General features: G+C 31.5%; 3 protein-coding genes across 4 annotated transcripts in view; 1 reads left to right on the top strand and 2 right to left on the bottom strand.

Annotated features, from left to right (window-relative positions):
- Galphas (G protein alpha s subunit) overlaps nucleotides 1-3,492 on the top strand; it is a 114,596-nt gene extending 111,104 nt beyond the window's left edge. For both annotated transcript variants that reach the window (XM_067279541.1, XM_067279542.1), the window contains exon 11: nucleotides 690-3,492. In XM_067279541.1, the coding sequence (XP_067135642.1) occupies nucleotides 690-836 (147 nt within the window). In that variant the 3' untranslated portion in view covers nucleotides 837-3,492. The remainder of the gene's footprint in view (nucleotides 1-689) is intronic.
- Nucleotides 1-25,425, bottom strand: part of LOC136982969 (protein C10) — a 352,942-nt gene that overhangs the window by 223,739 nt on the left and 103,778 nt on the right. The window lies entirely within an intron of this gene.
- On the bottom strand, nucleotides 5,043-23,632 carry Nup44A (nuclear pore complex protein Nup44A). The gene is made up of 8 exons (XM_067279543.1): nucleotides 23,426-23,632; nucleotides 20,414-20,464; nucleotides 13,472-13,577; nucleotides 10,128-10,383; nucleotides 9,817-10,050; nucleotides 5,593-5,677; nucleotides 5,432-5,510; nucleotides 5,043-5,351 (listed from the first exon to the last, which is right to left on the bottom strand). The coding sequence occupies exons 1-8, from the start codon at nucleotides 23,534-23,536 to the stop codon at nucleotides 5,152-5,154; spliced, it is 1,122 nt and encodes a 373-aa protein (XP_067135644.1). The 5' UTR covers nucleotides 23,537-23,632; the 3' UTR covers nucleotides 5,043-5,151.

Here is a 25,425-nt window from a genome sequence, read left to right on the forward strand (position 1 = left end):
TGTACATTGGATATGGGCATAATAAATTATTGAAATGTCTATTGATAAACTTTAGTATCAAGTCAGATAATATGTCTGCATGAAAAAATTTGATCTATGGTCCTATATAAAAATCCAACAAAGCAAATTCAGCTATCACAATTAAAATAACTATTCTACAATAGAATTGATTTAATTTTAATTATTATAATTACAAGAAAAAAAAATCAATATTTCAAAGAATGTAGGCTACAGTTGAAATATGTAGCTTTTACTTTGAAATATGATTTATTTAAAATGTTGTTCTTATATTAGAAAGATAAATCCTTATTTTAAATTGCAATAATTTCTTGCCAAATATAATTTTGTATTATAAAATTTATTATTTTTTTTCTTGATTTTTTTCATGTGATTTTCCAGTGAATATTATTTGAGTTACAATTTGAATTTTAGTCTATTATTTATTGTTTTGTTTTGACAAACAATGCTAGAAAATGGATAAATAAAAACTTGCATAGTGAGGTAAACTTTGTGTTTTCTAATTTATTTATTTTGCAAAAAATTTATCCACTTCTAATTCTCTTTCTTCGTATCTTCAAAATAAAACATTAAAAGGTAATGTTTAAAAATGCATAAATAGACAATTTTAAAATTATTGATTTTATTTTGTTTTTATCATATCATTTACATAGAACTTTTATATATTTCAGCGCATCAGCACTGCCAGTGGTGATGGGAAACATTATTGTTATCCCCATTTCACCTGTGCAGTAGACACAGAAAATATTCGTCGGGTCTTTAATGATTGCAGAGACATCATTCAGCGAATGCATCTTCGTCAATATGAGTTATTGTGATGGCAGCTAACATCTTTGAACTGCAGTGCCCTCTGGTATTTATAGCATGAAGGGTGTTTGGACTGTATTGGACAAGAATGATTTTGGCACAGAACTGCACAAGACAGAAGTGGCTCAAGACTCCCACCTGATTACCCGGTGTTATGACATACCACAGCGTGCAGCCATTTGACAGTGATGCATTCACTGCCCATGTGTGTATGTATGTATGTAAGTGTGTGTATATGTATTACAGCCAGTTCTCTTTCCCACAGTTTGATATTTTATTATACAGTTTAATGGAGAGCTTCCTCATTTCTTCCAATGGTTAAAAAATTGGTTCTTATTAAAGTAGCCACAGATTGATAGAAATATGCACAAAGCACAAATGTCCTCTGCAGCCAAATGCCCTGTTGCACTTACCAGGAGATATTGCTACATATGACAGTATCATTTCAGTAGCAGGAGCAGAAGTCCTGTGAACTGTGGGAGTGGCCACTGGGGAAAAATTCCTCTAAAGACATGAAACAGTCTCTCCCTTCCGTTTTGGTTGCCACAATGATTGCTGATGCTTTTGTGCTTCATCTCTGTACACACAAATAGTTAAAACAAAAATGTTGTGGCACCAATTTAATTGTGTAGTCATTGTATGGCATTTCAACAATTGCAACATTTTCATGGCAGTAATGTCAATCACAAATTGCATTTACTTATATGTAGGCAAAGATTTGGTGTCAGATTTGGCTATCTTCAAATTTTTTTCCACTTAGTTGTCTTAATGCATGTTCTCTATTCAGAATATGCTTTGAAACTTTCACTTTGAAATGATCTAGTATTTGATATGATGCTAGATCAGTCACAATAAACAAAAATATTGTATTTAGTTGCACAAAATTATTCTACTTGTATTGTAAGAAATACAGAAATTTACTAATTCAATACATATAGAAAACGGACAGCAAAATCTGATATCATTTTATTTCCATATTTAATAATCATTTTATACATAAATGATTTTAGCATGAAAAATGCATTGGTGTCAGATGATCGGTCTAACAAATTATCAACGGGACTCAAAATTTAAAAAAAAACAAAAAAATAGCAGTGTTAGCTTAAAATGTAGTGTTAGCTATTTATTGTTTCTATATATATTTTTAATTGTAGCAGATCAACACTTTGCCATCACAGAGCTTACTGTGGATAACATTTGTTGTGTATGTGATGTGACTGTACCAGAAAAAGGGTTTATTTTTCCCTACTAGTAGCAGCTTGTTATTATAGGCTGAAGTGTATAGTGTATATAAGAAATGTGTAAGCACAAGAGCAACAGCCAGGAGAAGTCTATGTTTTGTATGAAGTGCTCTAATTTACAATCAGCAATGTGAAATGTGGAATTAATTCCTCAAAATCAGCTTCCTTTATGTTATCAATGGTAGTGACTATATATTGTACAGCCCTGTGAAAATCAAGGTCACTTGTACTTAGATTGACCTCCCAAACAGTCAAGTTTGTTGTTATTAACCTGTATCTGGGAGATCAAGAAAACAGATGGGTGACATCATCGTGGTGCAGAATGCTTGGAATACAAAGATCGTGTCAGTTCAGATTAGAAATGTATGGTGGATTACCAAACCTTGTATTATTCTCATGTACTGTTAATTTTGTATTGATTTATTGTGTAACCCAATGCACAGATTTGTTTCTACCCTTATAAATTTTAGAAAGCCAATGAAGTATTCTGAGAACATTCCCTACCAACAACACTGTAAAATACAATTTGATACAAAATTTATTTACAAAGATTCTGAAGCTGGCAAGATAACATTTTGTTTTAAAACATTAAATTACAAGAACTTTTGATAAATTATAATAATGCATATTAAGTATTCTATATGTCAATACTGATTCTACATGTCTAAAGAAATTGTGCAAGTTGAGAATTGGTAATTCATTTCAAATATAATCAAAATAACAGTTTAATTTTTCAGAGTATGACTTGAATTAGACAATCAATATAAGAAATTAATTATAAAATATTTAAGGATAATTATTATATTTATTTAGATTAAATTTTTAATTTGAATAAACAAAAACATCAAAATTCTGATAAAAATTGCACAAATTATCTTCCTTGCCAAGGTAAAATCATTGCACAATTGGGCACATAAATGAAATTTCCATGCAAGCCATTTTGTGGCATTTATTATAAAAATGGTGCAAAAAAAGATTGTGTGAATACAGCAAACATGCATTTGAAAATTGCAATAAGCAATTAAAACTGGTACATTTGTAGTTTAGGATGTAATAATGTATGTATTTTGTTGTAGGCAATTGTATTATATGTGTTATTGTCTTTGTTAGTACTTACGGTTTTGTAAAGTATGCGTAATTTTGAAGCAAGATAGGATTTTGTGTGATACACAAGAAAATATTTGTTTTGAGCTAATGAAAATTTTTCCAGTTTGTGAACCAAGAAATTAAATTATCTAAGTTGGCTATGTAATTGTTCCCCCCTCTTGTATAAGTATTTTAAAAATTTATATACACAATATACTTTTATACTGTGTATATATTTAGATAAAGTATAATGTACCACAGGATGAGTCACCCAGAACTGTCTGAAGTCTTCATTGAAATACAAACCTTCATGAAAAAAAAATTAAAGTCTTGTACTGAAGACCTTTGCAGTCTGCAGAAGTATTTTTCAACAGTTTATAGAGCAGTTGTACAAATATTCACATATGTTCCTTAATTTTAAAGAGTTAGATTGAAAATCATAATGATAAAAGATGCACATATGTATATTTTACTATAAAATTTGATTACACCAAAAGAAATTTTCAAAACCTTCCATTAGTTTTAAAAACAAAAAACTAATTATTGAAGATATTTAAAAAAATAATTATTTTGCAGTTAGTTAATAATGGAATTTATTTTTTAAGGATTGAAAAAATGCATTTTTATCAAACTTTTAAGTTATGTATTTTGATTATTTCAAATATTACTTAGTGATATTTAAATGAAAGTTTTTATTTTACAAAATACAAAGCTATATTTCCCAATAAAGAGTAACAATTTTCATATATTGCAGAGCCATAGACAATTAAATAGGGGTGTTTCAACCCCAAAGTTTTACAATAATTCTTAAATATTTTACGAAAAATGAAACACTATGCAATTAAACTATAGTATAACTATTTCTAAATTTAATATATTATCTAAATTCAAGTTTTACCTTTTTTAGTCTATGGCATTGCATTTTTATTTATTCTCGTACATTGATAGATTAAGCCAACTGTTGGAAAAAATTTGAATCACAAATAATATGCAGCTGTCTGTGCCATATCATCAAAATTTCCTCTTCAAAAATTTCTATTATAATCCATTTTACATGAGATTGAATCTTTAGTAGTTAAATAAATCCAAATCATAAAATTAGAAAATAATAATGAAGTTTTTCTCCAATAAAGTTACTAAACAATTATACTGAAATTTTATCAGATTGAAAAAATTAACACACAAGTCTATCTGAAAACAAGTTACATTTTTGTTAAACTAATTAATAATAAATTAGGAAAACAAAAATTAATGTAGATACTATTGTGATAATTACTCAATATATTGTTGAATTCAAACTTAAGGATCCGGAAAGCAACATGAACATTATCAATAGTAATTTTGTTGTTTGAAAAATATATTTCAACTAAACAATATCTTCATTTGAAACAAACAGTACATGGAATGCAATAAAGATTGTGAAATTTGTTTTAAAAAATATATATATATTTATTGAAATTTAAGTATGACACCAGTTTCTAGATTCATTTTATTTTAAATAATTAAAAATCAATACTAATATAATTTAACATTATATACATAATTGATTTTATTGAATATTAGTCTGAAACAAATTTCATTATAGTCAGCAATATTTCTATGATATTTTGACATCAAATAAATAATTGTTGTCCATAAAATATTTGTAAAAAGATTAAAACTAGTCAAATGAATTCAACATTATATCTGAATATACTAATTTTGATGATGCATGAAATAGGAAAATTGTATATATTGCAAAAAATTTTATTTGAATTAAAATTCTTGTTAATTAAAATAATTAAATTCTTAAATCTTTTTCTATTACAGAAATAATACATATATATTTTTTTCTTTTTGTTCTTCATCTTAATATTGAAAACTCATTACTAAATTACAAGAAATTCAATATTAATACATAACACTTTATTACTGAACATATTTCAAAATGTAGAAGTTTATGAAAAATAAAACAAGTTTAATAATTTCAATTAAAATTTGAAAACTTTTTAAATCATGATCAATGCCAAGGTACAGGTGCTGGCTGGTGAATCTGTCCTAGTTTATAATATCTTGTGTTACCATGAGTTGCGGATGGAGCCAGGCTAATCGTAATTGACTGATTACCAGGATTAACATTTCCAGCTTGTTTCTCTCCTGTTGCACTAGTCAAATCTCCTTTTAATGTTGCTATGCATTTCCAATTATCTAAATAATTTGCTGTTAAAACATCAGAATTAATTCAATTGGTTTTTACGTACATTTATAAATAAAATTGACAATATCTGTCGAAACCTTACCTTTCCACAAACGCACACAACCATCATCTCCAGAAGAAGCTAAAATTGTACCTAGAATATTCCAACTGACTCTCCAAACCTAAAAAAATTTTTTTTTGTCAACATTAATAATTTCAATAATATAAAATCCCTTGATGATAAAATGTTTTCATAATTTAAACCTGAGAGTTGTGGTCATCAAATTGTCCCACTTGTCTAATTTCAAATTTTGATAAACTTCCTTGAGGATTGCCATTTCCTTGATCACTATTTTGTAAATAAAAACATTGAAAAATTTCTAAACAGATTTCTTATTTATATATTATTCAAATGGAATTATAAAGCAATAACTTTGAAATAGAAGAAATACCTGAATGTTTGTGATACAGAATAACAAACTTGTTTTAATTTTAATACTACAAAAGTCATGTAGTGTAAATTTTTTTTATTACAAAAAAATTATTGGATATTTTAAATTTAATAATAATTTCAGAATAAATCTGTTTTTCCTTGAAGAATGTGAAAAAACTATGGTAATTATGTCTAGATGGAATTTAAAATACCTAGTTTGGAATGTATAATAATCATTAAAGACAATTAAATTTCTTCTGTATTTAAATATTTTGATTAAAGAAGAAAAGAAATAGATGTCAGTACATTATATATCTGCATGTGAATTTTAAATTTTTTTAACAAAAATAAGTTTGCAACAAGTTGTTTATGGTCAGGGAAGATAATTTTCCCTGTATGCTGAACCAAACTATTCATAAAAATATAAGGTTCATATTGCTAACTACATGTGGATGAATGACAGTAGTAGATATATTTTCATTACTGACAAGCTTATAATTAAGAAGTATTTGCATTTTCAACATTAAAAAAAATTACCGATGAAAGCACTAATTCTCTGTAAAACGCAAACGTTTTCGAACCTCGTTGGTTCTTCCTCAGGCGTAACGGAATTCTGTTCTACAAAATTTTAGAAAAAATTTGCATTCTGGAACGCTGTCGCGTGTAGCCGATGTCGTCATATTAGACTTGCGCGATGTGAGTATAGCGCTACGTCAGGGATCTGTTGAGAAAGGCTTCCCAAGCCGATGATAAGATGATCTCCTTTTTAAAATTGATGCAGTGCGTGTTACTGCGGGTGTTGAGTAAGATGTATATAGCTTCAAGCCATTTGAGGTGATCTTGTCGAAACGTGGGGTGAATGATTGCGGCACGGGTGAAAAGAGGCTCTATTTCTGGATCGGATGAATAGACTGCTAGGGCGGTGTTTTGTCTATGGTGTAATATGTCCGCTTTGTGCTCCTTGATCCTCGTCTGTATGTTGCGTTTGGTGGATCCGATGTAGATCGCTTCGCTGTTATCTCTGTGGTCGGAGATGGGTATAGAGTATATTCCCGGAAGTCTGTTTTTATCTGGAGCGTCTTTTCCGTTCCTAAGCCACTCGAAAATCGTTGGGCATCTCCTGAAAGCTAAGCGGATATCCTTTTTCTTCGCTATTTGGTAGTATATGGTCTTCAGTGCCGGATTGTAGGTGATCGGTCCACCTAAATTTAGGTGGGGACCGTTGGAAGGAGGGGTGTGGGTGGAAAGAAGCCGTAGTGCCTCAAAGTTGTTTTTGCGTGCAATGTTGTGATATCCGTGTTGTTTAGCTATATTCTTGATGTGCCGCATTTCCGAGTTGAAGGCAGCTTGTGAGGAGGAATGCGTGAGTGCCCTTTTGAGTAGCGCCTTAAAGGCTGCCATCTTGTACTGCGGAGGATCACAGGAGAATGCGGGTATATATAGAGGTTCGGTAGATGGTTTGTGATAGACTTGCGTATTGATGGAAGATTCTTCTACAGTGATGTAAATGTCCAAGAAGTGTGCTTGGGTATGGTGGGCTTGATCCAGTTCTAGTGTTAATCCATATGGGTTGTCGTTGAAGGTGTCCACTAAGGCTCTGATATTTGGGATGTCCTTCCATAATATAAGGATATCATCAATATACCTTTGGTAAAGGAGGATATGTGAGCGTTGAGAAGAAATGACTTCTGATTCCAGTTTTCTGACCACAAGCTCACAGAGGTCTCCTGCGACTGGGCTTCCCATAGGTACACCCCGTTGTTGTTGGTACGTAATGCCGTTGAATTTAAAGAACGAGTTAAAGCAGATCAGGTGTGCCATTTCTAGGATGTCAGGTTGTAACGTGCTGTCTTGAGTGATGTTCATAAGTGTATCCCTTATTGCGCAAAATACCGGTGGGAGTTTGATAGAAGGATATAAAGATTTAAAGTCTAGTACGGTTATAACTGTACGACTTCTTCAATCTTTATATCCTTCAATCGCTAGTTTAAAGTCTAGTACGGTTATAACCGTACTAGACTTTAAATCTTTATATCCTTCTATCAAACTCTCACCGGTATTTTGCGCAATAAGGGATACACTTATGAACATCACTCAAGACAGCACGTTACAACCTGACATCCTAGAAATGGCACACCTGATCTGCTTTAACTCGTTCTTTAAATTCAACGGCATTACGTACCAACAACAACGGGGTGTACCTATGGGTAGCCCAGTCGCAGGAGACCTCTGTGAGCTTGTGGTCAGAAAACTGGAATCAGAAGTCATTTCTTCTCAACGCTCACATATCCTCCTTTACCAAAGGTATATTGATGATATCCTTATATTATGGAAGGACATCCCAAATATCAGAGCCTTAGTGGACACCTTCAACGACAACCCATATGGATTAACACTAGAACTGGATCAAGCCCACCATACCCAAGCACACTTCTTGGACATTTACATCACTGTAGAAGGATCTTCCATCAATACGCAAGTCTATCACAAACCATCTACCGAACCTCTATATATACCCGCATTCTCCTGTGATCCTCCGCAGTACAAGATGGCAGCCTTTAAGGCGCTACTCAAAAGGGCACTCACGCATTCCTCCTCACAAGCTGCCTTCAACTCGGAAATGCGGCACATCAAGAATATAGCTAAACAACACGGATATCACAACATTGCACGCAAAAACAACTTTGAGGCACTACGGCTTCTTTCCACCCACACCCCTCCTTCCAACGGTTCCCCACCTATATTTATACCGATCACCTACAATCCGGCACTGAAGACCATATACTACCAAATAGCGAAGAAAAAGGATATCCGCTTAGCTTTCAGGAGATGCCCAACGATTTTCGAGTGGCTTAGGAACGGAAAAGACGCTCCAGATAAAAACAGACTTCCGGGAATATACTCTATACCCATCTCCGACCACAGAGATAACAGCGAAGCCATCTACATCGGATCCACCAAACGCAACATACAGACGAGGATCAAGGAGCACAAAGCGGACATATTACACCATAGACAAAACACCGCCCTAGCAGTCTATTCATCCGATCCAGAAATAGAGCCTCTTTTCACCCGTGCCGCAATCATTCACCCCACGTTTCGACAAGATCACCTCAAATGGCTTGAAGCTATATACATCTTACTCAACACCCGCAGTAACACGCACTGCATCAATTTTAAAAAGGAGATCATCTTATCATCGGCTTGGGAAGCCTTTCTCAACAGATCCCTGACGTAGCGCTATACTCACATCGCGCAAGTCTAATATGACGACATCGGCTACACGCGACAGCGTTCCAGAATGCAAATTTTTTCTAAAATTTTGTAGAACAGAATTCCGTTACGCCTGAGGAAGAACCAACGAGGTTCGAAAACGTTTGCGTTTTACAGAGAAAGAGGAGAGAAGCACACCGGTCAAAGGCACTACAGTTGTTGGTTTTAATTTATTTTCACTCCGGTGTTGTTCCTTTATATACAGTCAAACCTGTTTTTATGTGCTCTTTTTATGTGCGATTTTTTTTGTCGAGGTATATGAAAATTTCAATCAAATTGGAACATAATTGACTCCTGTAAAATTTTTTTCTCATACGTTTTTTTTCGGTCCCCTCTCATTTTAATAGCATAAAAATCATAAATATTATGTTATATTTGAACAGATGCAGTAACTAAGCTGAGGTCTTAGAACATATTTTTTGATATTGTTGAATTCATATATTTTCACAATACAATGAGATTCTAAAATGGAATAATATTCAAGAGAAATTGTAAAGTCAGATTTCACTAATTGCTTTATTTCATTAAAATTTCAAATTGATTTACTTGTTTTTGTAAACATAACTTTGTATAAGTGTGTGTTTTTTAATTAGAAATTATACCCAATTTAACTGATAAATATATACATTTGAAATTTTTAACCAAGAACAATGTTTGGTTATAAATTTTTAAATGTTCTGAACACACTGAAAATTTTTTTACTTGGAATGTTTTTAACATTTAAAAATAAACTACTTTTTAATAACAACTTTATAAAATTATTATTTTTGATATACACTTACATTAAAGGCTTTAATGAAATAATTCTGACATCTTTACTGGCAACTGCTAAAAGATTAAAAGATCTTCCAAGATTGGGTGCAAAAGTTATATCACGAACAGGATCTGTTATCGTAACAATTGTTTCGACTTTAATCCATCTCCTAATATTTTCATTGTATTCATATATCAAAACTTTTCCACCAGCTGTTTGACTAGAATCATCACTACCCACAGCTATCATGGGTGGATGTATTCTTAAAAAAGTAAAAAAAGAAAGTAATACGTTATTAATTTCAAAATAATGCACTTTAATAATATATTTCCTATTTACCTAGAAGGACTCCACGTAATGCAACTACAACTAATTTTACAAGTTATTTCATGCTGTAAAGACCATTGACTGAGATTCATCACATCAGGTGCTTCATATATTCTTACAACACCATCAGTTGCAGAACAGGTAGCTAGTTGAAGACCTAAGTGTTTTGGTGCAAATTTGATATCTGTAACAGGTGTTCTACTATCTACTAAACTTGTCCTCTTTACCCAATGGGATTGTATGCCTTCATTACCACTACTATCTGAAACTAAAATAAAAAATTTATCAACGGTTAAAATTTTATTACATTGATGTACATATATGTAGAAATTAAATAATATACAATCTAAATAAATCACAGATGCCATCATATACAACACAGTTTGGTTGCTAGAATTATATGTCAATGATGGTATTTTACCAGATTATTATGAAACAGTTTGTGTATAGAGATACTTTAATGGTTATAAGGCTGCAATTAGATTATGTTTAGAAATCAGTAAAGATTATTGCTACTGATTTCTAAATTAATATAATTTTTGAATTAAATTAATTAAATTTAATACAAACTATTCCAGACAAAAAAGTCAGTCCATGGAAGTGGAATTCAAACCTACAACTTCTACTTACCATGCAGATGCATTGCAAATTATGCCAACTTGGAGCAACTTCATGCCCCCATCCCTCTGTGGTTTTTATGTGATTTTACCATGTTAGAGTAAAAAGTTCAAACATTAATTTGCCAAGTTTAGTGATGATAAAGCCAACACACTAAAAACCTTTTTTATATCCCAGTACGAATAGCTTTAGATAAAAACTAACGTTTTTGACCAAAACTTGGTCTTCGTCAGGCTATTGACCAGTATAACATGTTTAAAATTATTTTAAATTCCAAATTATTTACCCTGACGAAGACCAAGTTTTGGTTGAAAACGTTAGTTTTTATCTAAAGCTATTCATACTGGGATATAAAAAGGTTTTTAGTGTGTTGATCTGTCTTTCCCAGGGATTGTGCGAGAAGTTGGTTTTATGATAAAGTCAGATAAACTACTTGATCATTACAATAATTTGGGCTTGTTTGTCTAAATTGTGTAATTTTGTACTCTATTTTTTTAAGTTATACCTAAGTTCTATTTCAAGCTGACACTTAGATTAGTCTAAGAACATTTCTTTTTCAAAAGATAATTACAAATATTTCAGTTACTTTCTTATATTTATTTATTCAAATTGCTAGTATAAGGTGTTTAAACATTTACTTATCAATACTTGAATTCCTCATCCTACTATCAATTTGAATATATATATATAATGCATTATAATCACAAAATAATACAAAACTCACCATTTTACTAATATAAATAGTATATATTTAGATACTTTCAGCATATGTTCCTAAGCTTAGTCTGTGTCTGAACTTTTTGCAACAAATGATACATGACCCATGATCATATCATGGAAATAGCCACTGATGTTAAACAAGATCCTAATTTTCAAGACCAAAATGCACAATCCCCGAAACTTTATGACAGTGGCATTCAACCAGTCAATAGTAAATGACAAATTGAACACCACCGTCAAACAACAAAAGAATTAAAGGGACAAATTTTCATCTTATTTCAGGAAAACAGCTTATAAATGGGAAAACTCAAAGGACTGTTTTGGATTGCTACCAGTATCTCTGGAATGCATTCTGGAGTTAAAGCAAGAATGAGGTAGTGTACTGTACATCCAAAACTTAGCATGTTATATTAATTTATAGTCCACAGGTTAAACCTATTCATAAATAATTTATTAAAAAAATATATATTCTATGAGATGTTTGAAGAACTTTACATATTTTTTTTGCACACAGCAGTAAATGATGGGCAGAACTTAAATCAGAATGCTCTCAACCTATTTCTCTAAACAGACTTTGTTCTACTCGTTGGAGTTCCAGAAATGACTGTGTCAAAACCCTCCATTTCCTGCATCATGTGTAAGAAAATTTAACTCAGTTTACACTGGCCAGAGAGACAAAGCAGCCAATTTTTAAAAAATACTCGGATGTTTGATCAATTATTATAATTGCCATAGAGATAAAAATATCCAGTTTTAAACCTTGTATCAAAAATGTTGCAGTCTCCCAAGTAAGAAGTTAGCAAAGCAGCAGCACTCCTTAAAAACTCACTCGCTCACATGAGAATTATAGAAGCTTGATGATTACTGATGAGATTACAAAAGTTGCTGTTTTGTTGTGCAACAGTTAGAGAATCAATCCTCACTTCAAGTCAGAGTATGAAGAATAAAAAGACACTTTGATGAACAGATCTAAGACAAAAGAATAGAAGATCCTGCCAAGCACTTCCAAAATCAAGTATTTAATGTTACACTAAATATTAACATCACCCAGTTGAAAATCCTATTATTGGCCTAAACAAGATTGTCAAAACTTTCATAGCTATATTATCTGAAAATATGGTTGAAAAGAAAGATATAGTGTTGGAAAGTTTTGATGCAGCAAAATATAGTAAATAATCTATCTCAGGAGCCACATTATCAAACAACTGTTGAAAGTTTTTAGTGTATTTAAAGATAACTTGCAAGACCTAAAAGACGCCTAAGTTTTTGATCAAAAATAAACCAGCAGTTTTCCAGAGTCTCCAGTCCCTGAATACATTTATTTTTATAATTCCAGCAACAGCTGCTAGTTGCGAGCACTCTATAGAGTGTCAAAATTATTAAAACTTATCTGAAGAATTCTATGCTTGTAAAAAGATTTTCTAACCTGGCTCTGAATTCAATTGAACAAGATAATGGAAAGATATTGCATATTTCAAATATTATCTTAGAATTTTCCAACAAAAGAGCTTGAAGATTCATGTAGCTCATCAGTAGAAAAGTGACAAAAGTAATAGGTGAATGTTCCAGTTACTCAAGTCTCCACTAAAATAAAAAGAATTTAATAATTCAAATTAAATTTGTAAAATGTGAAAAATGATGAAAGATTACCAAGTATTTAAATAAAAACTGGCATTCTAATTTCCACCTAGTCCACTATGAATTTTTGTATATCAGTACTGGCATGTGAAAATTTATTCAGAGATTTCTGATCTAAGTGTGGAGGAGGGGCTCACTCATAACTCTTTACTTCCGGGCCTGCTAACTTGAAATTCCACCATTGGCCAGATCAACAGACAAATCCATTTCTCCATCATTGATTGCTATTATTTTAGTTTCATCATTAATTTTAATGATATCTTTATAAAAATGTGCTTTATTTCCTCATATGCTAGGAGTTTTGTTTCATAAAATATTCTATTTATAACACAGATGTTACTTTTCTTTTATTGCACAATTTCAAAAGAGAAAAGGATTACCTAATTCTTCCCATACAGCTGCAGTTCTATCAAATGAACAAGTTGCTAAAACTTGACCAAATTCTGGATGTGCCCATGTCACTTTCCACACAGAACCACTGTGAGTCTAGAATATATTATTACTTATGAATAATGAAACAAATTTATGTATAAATAGATATTAGAATTTTAAATAAATTTCCAAAGATAAATAATTTCATATTTAAGAATTTATTTATTATTCATTTAACTAATAATAATATACAATAATTGCAAATATGATAATAATTACAGTAAAATTAATTTTAAGTTTCTAGAACTTTTATTATTATTATTTTACAAACATATGTATAAGAAAGTTTAGATATACATATACTGTATATCTATATAATAAATTTATTAAAATTCAAAAATAATTATTATTTTTAACTTTTAATTAATTAATTAATAATAATAATTAAAGAGAAAAGTTTTCAAACCTCTATTTGGACCAACCTTGTAGTGAGTTGAAGTTGAGCAAAAATGTCTCATTTTTACTTAAACTGTTGGTTTCTTTAAAGTAACTATTTTATTTTTGATATATATAAACTTACATCGAACAATAAAATTGATGATATAAGAATATCAATAATCCATAAATACAGTAAACTAATGTTTACCACATATTTTACTTTCACTTTTCTCTATAAATACAATAGGAAGACTAGCTGAAAAGATGTGAACGTTCTTGCTCCAAAATTTCTGAATATTCTCTTATGGGACATACAGTATAAAAACAATACCACCAAGTAAGGTTATGTGACCTCTGAAAGTTGGTTGCTAATCATTTCTTGTCTTGACCCCTTGAGATGAGGATGTATCAGGTCAGTCCATAAGTCCATGCGCATTTTTATGACCTTGAGAAAAATCTTGTTTTGCTGTTAAAAATGTCAGTCTAATGTGATAATTTTTACACTGAAGTGTTAAATTGGATCTCATTCATATAATACTGTTCAGAATTGTGAACATTTCAGTTGTTTATTTTCGTTAAAATGGAAGTAACCGACGAATATAAAAGACACGTTTTATACTTTTTATTTGGTGAGAATGCTACAAATGCAGCCAAAAAAATAAATACTGTACATAATCAAATCGTAATTAGTTCAAGGACTGCGCAGAAGTGGTTTGAAAGATTTAGAAACAACGATTTTAGTGTGGAGGATAAGGCTCGTACGGGAAGATCCGTCGACTTCGACGACGATGCTCTCTCTGCACTAGTCTGCACTGTAAAAAAGGCTATTTCTGAATATTTTGATTCAAAACCGAAATCATTTTACGAAGACGGGATTAAAAAGCTACCATCGAGATGGCAAAAAATTGTACAAAATAATGGTGAATACATTATAGATTGAAATAAAATTTAATTAAAATCTTTTGCTGCTTTTTTTGTAGATAAAAATACGCACGAACTTATGGACTGACCTGATATATGTCTTCCACATTGTTTATTCATAGAGTATATATTTTATACCTTTTTAATATGTAATTGCTTACATATATGAGAAATTACATATGTATGTACCGGTACAATATGTCCAATAAAACCTGTTCATTATGATTCTGTAAGAAATTGTTTGACTATCCTTGTATTAGAAAACTGACTAATGGAAGATTTCACCAATTTTCCATGTAATATATAATTGTATATATTACATGGAAAATAGCCTTGTTACCTTATGTCCTGGGCAGTAATGTACTGTAAGATTAAAAACAGACCCTTATAAATCTTAGAATGGGGCTCACTTATGTGGACTGCTGATCTAAAAATGCCACCGACACTGCTCATTTAAGCAGATTGATCTGTTATCCAGTGTTCTGTTAACAGGATCTCTGCTAATATGATATAAAGGAGAAAATAGAAAATACAGGCAAGTGCTCTCTTAAGCAAACTTCTCCTTTATCTAATGATCTGTTAAGTAGACTGGAGTGTATTATTATTTTCGTTTTCCAACTTGATACTTTCAAGATTGTATGGGAAAAAAAATGTAAGTCCAAAAGCTTATTTTTTGCTTAAAAGGAATAGTTTTTAATGATTTTATGTTTTTTTTAATTAATTTGTTCATTAAACTGAAAATATAAAAACAAATTTAATATGACTTTTTGCAAGAAACTTTCAATAATCTATATAGATGGTATTATATATTTAGAGTTCTAAAATTCTGGAAAGTTGGGAAAAATAAGGAAAACCTGAGAAAAGTCAGAAAAATTAATCATTTCCAAATGAAATACTAGTTTTATTTATCATTACATGTCATACTTAATTAAATTTTACTTCATTCTTGGGTAAAACTTTTTCACAGTAAGCTCAGTTCAACTTACCACATTAGGTCTATTTCAAATTTACCACCCTAGGTCCTTAGTCTCGACTCTTGAATTACATGTGTAGCAACATGAACATGTTGAGGCTGTCACATGATAGAAACATATTCATTGAATTATTCAAATAATTGCATAGCACCATTGAATTTATGGAATATATATCTTCACTCGGTTACAGTTTACCTAGGGAACCCCAATGGCCACACTTCCGGTTGCCATTTTGTATGCTGTACTAAGCACACGTACTACATTCAAAAAATTATGCAAATTAGTTAGTATGTATAATTTTTTGAAAAAATAATAATTGCATTAGTAAAAAATAAATGTTTTAAGATTATTTTGCAAGTTCAGCTAGCTATGAAATATAAAACAAACTGTTACTCATGTGTTTGACGCTCTGTCATACATTTCCTTTCCGTTTCTTCTCGCTTTTCCTTGATTTGCGATCCCTATCGCTGATGTTTCTCTTTTTACTTGATATTTTTACACGTTTTTTAGTTTCGCCACACAAATGTGTCTTACTTTTTTTTCCCTTCTTACACTCATCGCTTTGTGGAGCAGCTGGAACGGACTCCGGTTCTTTCCATTTCGGCTCGATTCCGGACCCTTCTCTGCACACACCTCCTACAACCCACCTAGTCCCCTTCAATTTTCTACCTTTCTCATATTTTCTCTTTGCAATTGCTGTTTCGTCTATTTCCACAACTTTATTTATCCCGCCAATCTTAAAAGTACATAGGTTATTAATGGAAACCATCATAACAAAACGTAAAAAGTTTGCCCAGTTGACTGATGTTTTTTTGGAGATTCCCGAAGCTCCAGCAGCAACAGTTAGCGAACACTCTAAACACAGTAGGTGCCAGATAAATGACAAAATACTCTCCCATGACAAACGACCACATTTCCCTTTAAAGGTTCCTTGGAAAGCTGAATAATTCGTCTTGCAAACATTACATTGCATCGATACAGAGTTTTTATCTGCTGTATACATTAATTTACGACGTTTCCCACATTTGTCGCATACCTCTTCTACATGTTGCAAATTTGAGAATATTGCAAATTTCACATCACTAGGTATTTTCTTATCTATTGCCAAATCATTGAAACCAGAGTACATTAATCTAATAAAACGACCGGAGGTACAATTAATCCAAAAATTTTCAGAATTAATGTATGCAGTTTCCATTTTGTCACCAAAAAAAAAGAAAAAAAACTTCTTACAACAATTACGAATACGATAGAATTATTAAATTTGCTGCACGTTGCATCACGAAAAGTAGACGGAATAAAAACTTATATAATCTCTCTATTCACCGGAACTTGTAATAATAAAAGAAACCCTTCTAACCTTTTTTACCTGGTGTGGTTCTATTTTTAGAATCGCTTCGTTCTATTTACAGATTAGCAAACGTTTTCACAGCCCCTCCTGGGCTCTTCTTCAGGCTTCGTCGAATAGGCCGTTAACATTCGAAAATATTCAATTTAAATTTCTTTCCGGAATATTATCACGTGCGGCAGCTGGATATTTGTACTGCGCATGCTCGATGCTCCTCTCCTTATACTCCCGGAAGTCTGTCGGGGTTTGGTGGGTCTTTGCCGTTGCTTAATATTCTGAAGAGAGTCTGACATCTTCTGTACACGATGTTAATTCCTTGACGGTTGGCCACGGTTTTGTAAATGGATTTCAGCACTGGATTGTATGTGATAGGTATCCTTTCATTTTCCTCCTGTGTGATAAATGAAAGGATACCTATCACATACAATCCAGTGCTGAAATCCATTTACAAAACCGTGGCCAACCGTCAAGGAATTAACATCGTGTACAGAAGATGTCAGACTCTCTTCAGAATATTAAGCAACGGCAAAGACCCACCAAACCCCGACAGACTTCCGGGAGTATAAGGAGAGGAGCATCGAGCATGCGCAGTACAAATATCCAGCTGCCGCACGTGATAATATTCCGGAAAGAAATTTAAATTGAATATTTTCGAATGTTAACGGCCTATTCGACGAAGCCTGAAGAAGAGCCCAGGAGGGGCTGTGAAAACGTTTGCTAATCTGTAAATAGAACGAAGCGATTCTAAAAATAGAACCACACCGGGTAAAAAAGGTTAGAAGGGTTTCTTTTAATAAAAACTTACCTATTTACTATTAAAAATAGCAGAAAGTAGCATTTTTTCTTCAAAAATGTTTAACTGGTGAAAAAAAACCACTCGCAGCAGTCAAGCCGTCACGAAAAACAAAAAATTTGCATACGATAGCATTATTTACAAATTGCGCCACCTACACCGAATTTCTAACATCACCTGCCGTCGAGATTACCGGAAGCGCGGCCATTGGGGTTCCCTAGGTAAACTTTACCCTTCACTCTAAAAATATTGTAGTGTGTACTGATTATTGATCTAATTCTCTTATTATCCTGTCCAAAAACATATGGAAAGATTATAATTTACTAACTCTACTGAGTAACTTTCCACTTGTATATAATTATTTTAAAAGTATCTCATTACCTGAAAATGGGCAAGTGTAAGTTATCAGTCCTAATCATGCATGAGTGAAACTACATTAGTTATCAATACATCCCAAAATTCTTAACTAAATAGTGAATTATCCATTCATTTTCCAATTTGACTTAAAATATTAGTGTACTAAATATAAATAATTCTGCAATCAATCATTCATTTTAATTAGTGAAATTTTTTTTAAGAAACATTTACTAAGTCCCTAAATTAAAAAATTTTTCTCAGCACTACTATCCTGAACCTGTTTTTTATCTGGGGTCAGTCCCTTCAGATCCCTCTGCAGCATTCATATAACTTAGAAATGAGGGAATTTCCTAATGCTATTTCTGTCCTCTATATCTTCATCTTGATAAAAAAATGACATTATGCCACTACATTCAAATGAATCCAATACTATTATATGACATCTTGAACATGTTCGTGTTGCTATTAGTGTAATTCAAGACAAAGTGGATGCACATGGGTGGCAAAATTACGGCAACATTGAACATTGATGACAGATTAAACCAATTATCTATTTTAATTATAAACCGCTGCCACCAATCACCCCTTAGGTCGAAAGAGGTGATTGGTGGCAGCAGTTGTTAAAGTTTGATGTCACCTTAATTTTGTTGCTTGTATGCACTTGGTTTAGGGGTCCTACTGCAAAAATGTCTTTTTAAGGTGCTATGGTAGATATCTGTACTGACAATTCATGAATGTGACAGTTACTATAAACTGCATTCATTTTATTATATGGTAAAATATTTTTTCTTAAATACTGTTAAGTTTAAACTTACTTCTAGTAGTTGATAATTCAAAGCTAAAAAATTAAAATTTAATTTAAAATAAGTAAAACAAAAAATTTTTCAAAATAAAGATTAATCATATAACAACAACAACAAAATTAACTTAGTCTCCTCATGTTATTCAACACAAAATTCTCCCATCTTCCAATTCTCTAATCCCATCCTATCCTGAACCATTTTCTCTATATCACTCCAGTTCAGGTTCCATTCCTTAAGATCTTTTTCACTGGTTCTCTTGAAGATATTCTTTGGATTTCCTCTCTTTCTCTTGTTTTGGCAGTCATTCATCCTCATTGTGTGTCTAATTCATTTCAATCTTTGCTTCTTGATGATTTTTTCTATTTTGGGAGTTTGAACTCTATCTATTTCTTCATTTGTGATTTTGTGAAACCATCTCAAGGATTTAGTTTCAAAAGAGGATAATTTCCTTAATCAGTTTTCATTTATTTTCCAAATTTTGGAACCATAAAGAACAGCTGTCCTGACAATTATGTTGTATAACTTAACTTAATTAAGTCGGTATAAATATCAATAATTATATATACTGTAGTTCTAAAACTTAATATCCTTCTTGTAAATTTCATGAAATAAAATAAATTTTTCTCATTTAATCATAGGACATATATAATATGATTAGCAAATAATGTTGATATTGATAACAACAATATATACTGGCTTCAATTTCTGAACAGTCAAAGATAATCTCTGAAAGCTGTAAAAGTATTTAATTATTTATCCAAGAAAGTATGAAATGAGCAATGCCTAAAATTAAAAATATATAACGTTTTAATTTTCAAATGTAGGCTTTGTTAAATAGTATATAATGAACTGCTTTAGTGGAGTAATACTTATAAATTTAGAGAATTTGATTAGTAAATATACTCCCACAACTGCCGTAAATGATCGGCTAAATTTGGATATAATCATTTACGACAGTTGTGGGAGTATATTTGCTTAACATTGGGTTTTCAATTGGTGTGTGAATTTGATTAGTGTTTTCAAGTTAAAACTCATCTTCAGACAAAGTTCCAATGTTCTAGTAATATATCATTATATACTTAATTTGGAGTTTTACATATTTTTTTAGAAAATATAACATACCACTATTTAGAAACAATGTATTTTTAGCATGATCATAGTTTCTATTTGAATAAATTTCAAAAAATAATATCATATATAGTTTCTTATTGGTAAACTATGCAACAGACATCATACATGTTAAATGCAAGATTCTAAACATTTTAAAGTTAATATTGATTAAAATTATCAATAAATAAAGTAGCTTTAAAACTGACCTTCCAATTTGCTGTACAATGCCACTGATCATTTTCATCTAAATCCCAAACCTGAAAAAAGTAAAATGTAAAAATTATAAATAACTTATGAATCAATGCATATAATATTATGTTGTATCTGTAAACTATCCATATTGTCTTCATCTTCATTAACTCTTTCAAACATCTTTGAAAATAATTCTTTAATCTAAAAGCATTTACAAATTTCCAGTTTTACTTTTAGTTTTGTCCTTCATTTTAAAATTTAACTATTAAATTGTTTTTTAGTATTAGATTTCTGAATGTAAAATAAAAGAAAATTACGTTTTAATTTTAAATTTAATACAAATGTAACGGTCTTTAAAAATATAAAGTTAAAACAGTATAATTCTTTGCTTAATTTGTCAAGAGAAACTGAAAATTAATGAAAGGCAATTTTAAACAGTTCTAAACAAATAATTAAATCAGTCAATATATCGATGTAAGCTTAACAATAAATCAACTTTTCCATTTAACCATTACAAATATAATATAGCCTAAATAACAACCTAACAATCAATAAATTTAAATATGAATAAAAGCTAATGCATGTTATTGAAATTATGTGATAGAATATTAAAATACCAACAATAACAGCATTCACTATTTGATTTAGTAATTTTATTCTTTTCTGTTCTGTGCTAACAAAAAGAATTTTGTTAACCATGCTTTCAAGCAACATGGCATAACAAATAATTACATATCTTTTGTCTATACTTTAAATTTTGTATTTATTAGAAATATCTCAAGGAGAGAGAGAGAGTTTGCTCTCAAAGTAGAAAGTTGACATCTTTGAGCTCTCATAAAGCATATTAATTTTAACATTAAAAGAAAAAAAATTATTTTAAGAATTCCAATAAAGATAACCAATAAAGAAAAAATACATAAAATAAATGTATATTTGGATAACTATACTGTTTTTATTTTGTTCCAAACAAATGACATTATTAATGGAATTACCATATTTACCCACATATAAGATGATCTCGCATATAGGACGAGGTGATCAAAATAAAGAAAATTAGACTTATTAATACAATTTTAATTTTATATCAAATGCACATAAATGCACACATTGTCCCACAAAAATTACTGGCATTTTAAACTTTAAGAAAAAAAATCTTGTAAAATCAACAATATAATTTGTTCACGTAAAGCTGGACAATCCGGAACCTTTTTTACCTATTCTTAACGGTCGAATCCACTCTCCGACGATTACACTTACGAATTTCTCCGAATTCTGATTTCCAAATAATCATCTGTTTTCACCTGGCAATAAATTTAAACTTATATTGGGCTCCCGTGTGATTTTGGAATTTAATTCAGAAACTTTGCTTTTTTTTATTGCTATTCATCTTTACTCCAGACAATATACAAGAACGATTCAAATGACCCAAATAAAATATTTTTGTTTTTAAACACCATAGGGTGAGCATCATGTAAAAAATGCAAATACAGGGTTCACAAAAATTATTGCAAAAATGCAAAGAATCCTTTGCTTGTGCATATAGGACGACCTAGGTTTTTGATACAGTGAAAAATGAATAAAAACCTCTTCTTATATGCGAGTAAATATGGTATTAGTATCTAAACATTAAAAATTGTTCATTTAAAATCTTACACAACAATTATGATACATAAATCAATATCCTTTTTGGGGATACTATAGATTACCACATATGGAATTTTGGGTCTTTGAGTATATATCTGAACTCAGGAGACTGAGACAAGTTCAACGATACCCTACTTTTGTACCGGAGACGAAAAATAATAAAGTTATCATACTTTTTTCCAGCGATCGCGCGATGATAGGGAGTCGTGTCACTCTCTCTGCTAAGTTGGCCTCGCTATCGCGATCGGGAGTCGCGTTGCTTGCCGTTAAAATTGCCTTTAGTAGACATTTCCCCCCTTTTTTACTTTGTTCAAGAACTACCGTGAATCAATAACTAGTGATGTTTAGCACATGGCGGTCTGCCGGCGGCTCCCCTCCGGGAGGTCAGTCGGGAGTACGAACAGTGGGAACGGCTGCCATGTTCGCTGCCATAAGTAACATTAACCGAAATGGCGATCGCGCAATGATCAGAATTCGCGTCGCTCTCTCCGCTCTCGTATCGCGTGTTTAACCCTACTGGAGATGACCGTAGTCCGACGTCATGGTTTGCAGACTTTACCGCAAGATGGCAGTACTAGCATCTATGGTGCCGTCTTCATGAGAGCATTAAAAAAGTATGGTAACAAAAAGTATGATAACTTTTTTATTTTTCGTCTCCGGTCCAAAAATAGGGTACCGTTGAACTCGTCTCGGTCCCCTGAGTTCAAATATATAATCAAAGTCCTGAAATTCCATAGGTGGTAATCTATAGTACACCCTCCTTTTCTTATTTACAAAATTAACTTATCACCTGATAAATAATTATTGATTTATATTCAGAAAATAAGTGTATTAAATTTATTGAAACAGAAAAACTTAACTTATAACCCTTAAAAGCATACTTATATTTAATCTTCAGATTATACAATCTTTGAAGAGAACTAGAAATAATTAAGTTTTAAAAAAATCTATAATGAATGATTACCAATGACTATCTAAAGCTGTAGTATATCCAGAAATGATTAGAATTAATTCTTTTTAAATAAATCAAATGATAAATTCTTGAAGTGTCATTGAATAATGTTAACAACTATTATATTTGTAGAATTAGTCATAGACGAATTATGTTGCATTTTCCAATTTTTATTTATATTTTGACAGGAGGAATTTCTCCTCTTCAGGATGACTGAATGTTTCTCCCCATGATATTAATAATAAATCGATTTCAATAGGACAATGTTACTTATGATTTCGAAATATGCAAAATGCAACAAATCTGTAAACTTGCAAACAACGTATTTAATAAGCAAATGAAATTAAATTGCAGTATTTGTCTTCAACAAATTCAAACGTCTTTATATAAAGATTTAAAAAAAGAAAAAATGATTTCAAAAAGTTCCTACCTTTACACTGTGATCGCTAGAACATGTGGCCATTCGCCTGCCGTAAAAGTCATAAGCAACGTCATGAATCAAGTCCTTGTGATCCGCAGGGATACTTCGGGCGATAAACATTGCCTTTCGTTTAGTTTTTTCCACTTCACTCACAATCAGTCTAATAATGAAGTAAGATGAAAACAATCAACCCACACACTTTCACAAACACAAACACACTTCGCGACACCCCCTGGTGAGTGGAAATGGAACTTGTGTTCATAATTGGAAGATTACCTATTGGTTTGGTCAAGGTTATGGCAGGTTACTTTCCGTAGAAAAAAAGAACTTTAAAAATAGGACGAAAATAATACAAAAAACATTAATTTGTATACTTAACTTATGATTTAATAAAAGGTCTTTACATAAGCCCATGGTGAGGGACGAGGCCCGACATGTCCGAACGGATTACCCCCGAAAAACTCGGGGTGTTTTTAACCGACCAAATTCGTCCCCGAGTCTCCCAGAACGGTAGGAATGACATCTTAACCGTTCGGCCATCGGTCGCCATCAGACAATTGTCCGATTATTGCAGTCTGCAACAGCTAAGTTATGTCTCAGACAGGTTTGTAAATGATTAGGCAGGAATCGACTTCAATTTGAAAAGCAGAAAATTATTAGTTTTTTCCAATTTTCGGCCAATCCGAGAAAGTTGGCAACTATATTAGCTGAAGGAAACAAGATGGCCGAACTGCTTGCCATTTCAGCCATTCTAACCTGACTGTGAGATGTTGGGCCAACGGATACGTGAGGGCACGCATTATACGGTAAATGTCCGTCTGGGACATATCCACTGTATTGCACGGTGGACGTGCCCCAGACGGACATTTGCACGTGCATAGTTGCACGTGCAAATGTCTTGACTCGGTGGTCCTCTTTCACGTGTGTGAAACGTTTCAGTCGTCTGCACATTTTGATGACTTTGACAAAATTTTTCACGCCACGTGGTCCAAACAATTCAACTCTGTCAAACAAAAATAATGGTAAGGAAATCAATGATTTTAAACTTTTGGTTGTCAATAATATCAAAATATCCTTTAAGTCTGAGTCGAATTATTACAGAAAATAGTTTTGAAATTGTACGATTATAAATAATATAAATACGTTTATATTATTTTCTACCACTATAATTTAATTCTTAAATTATGCACTTCAATTTTAGTAATCTTGGTAAAAGAAATAACTTTTGTTAATTTGAATTTGACCACGCATATTTTATTTATAATTTTTTTTAATCCATCACTATTATATTTTTAAAAAAATCAGCTTTTAATGCTGTAACTAATAATCAACTTTAACAAAAAACCATACAAACTATTTTCATAAAATGTTTTTATGAAATATTTAATTTTAAAGTACAGTATTCATATTTAACAAGTATTCATGAATACGAATTTGAAATAAGCACAAAAATTGAGTATGATGGTATATTAATATCAAAAGCAACCAACCATACAAATAGTACATTTTGAAGGAGCTTCAGTACGTTTTGAAATTTTATTGTGGCAACGCAGGTCACTACTCAAGTTTCGATTCCTGCTGTCTATCCACTGATTTTGACTTTCGAATAATGTCTGTACTGGAATTTTGACGCTCATTGATTGTGTCCTGATTAATGTCTTTTCTCGATCTATGTCAAACCCGATCAAAATCTGAGAATTGCGTCAAAGTGAAAAAATCTGAAACTTAATCGTCGGCAACGTCAAGTCTGGAATACCATCTAAATCGATTGAATGTCTGATGAACACGAAAATATACGGAAAACAGAAGACGGAAGAAAGAAAATAATTTATTAAGTACGAAAATATAACGAAATGTTCAATATGAAATTCATGTTAAATGAAATATACTGTGAAATGGTAAGTGGGATTTTTTTATCACGAAAATATAAATTTGAATAAATATCGTTAAGCATTTGATAAAGAATTGCCAGGACTAAAAATTTTTAAATTTACAAAATTCAAGAAAGT

The sequence above is a fragment of the Centruroides vittatus genome, unplaced genomic scaffold (assembly GCF_030686945.1).
Source record: "Centruroides vittatus isolate TY-2023 unplaced genomic scaffold, ASM3068694v2 contig_875, whole genome shotgun sequence".
Lineage (NCBI taxonomy): Eukaryota > Metazoa > Arthropoda > Arachnida > Scorpiones > Buthidae > Centruroides > Centruroides vittatus.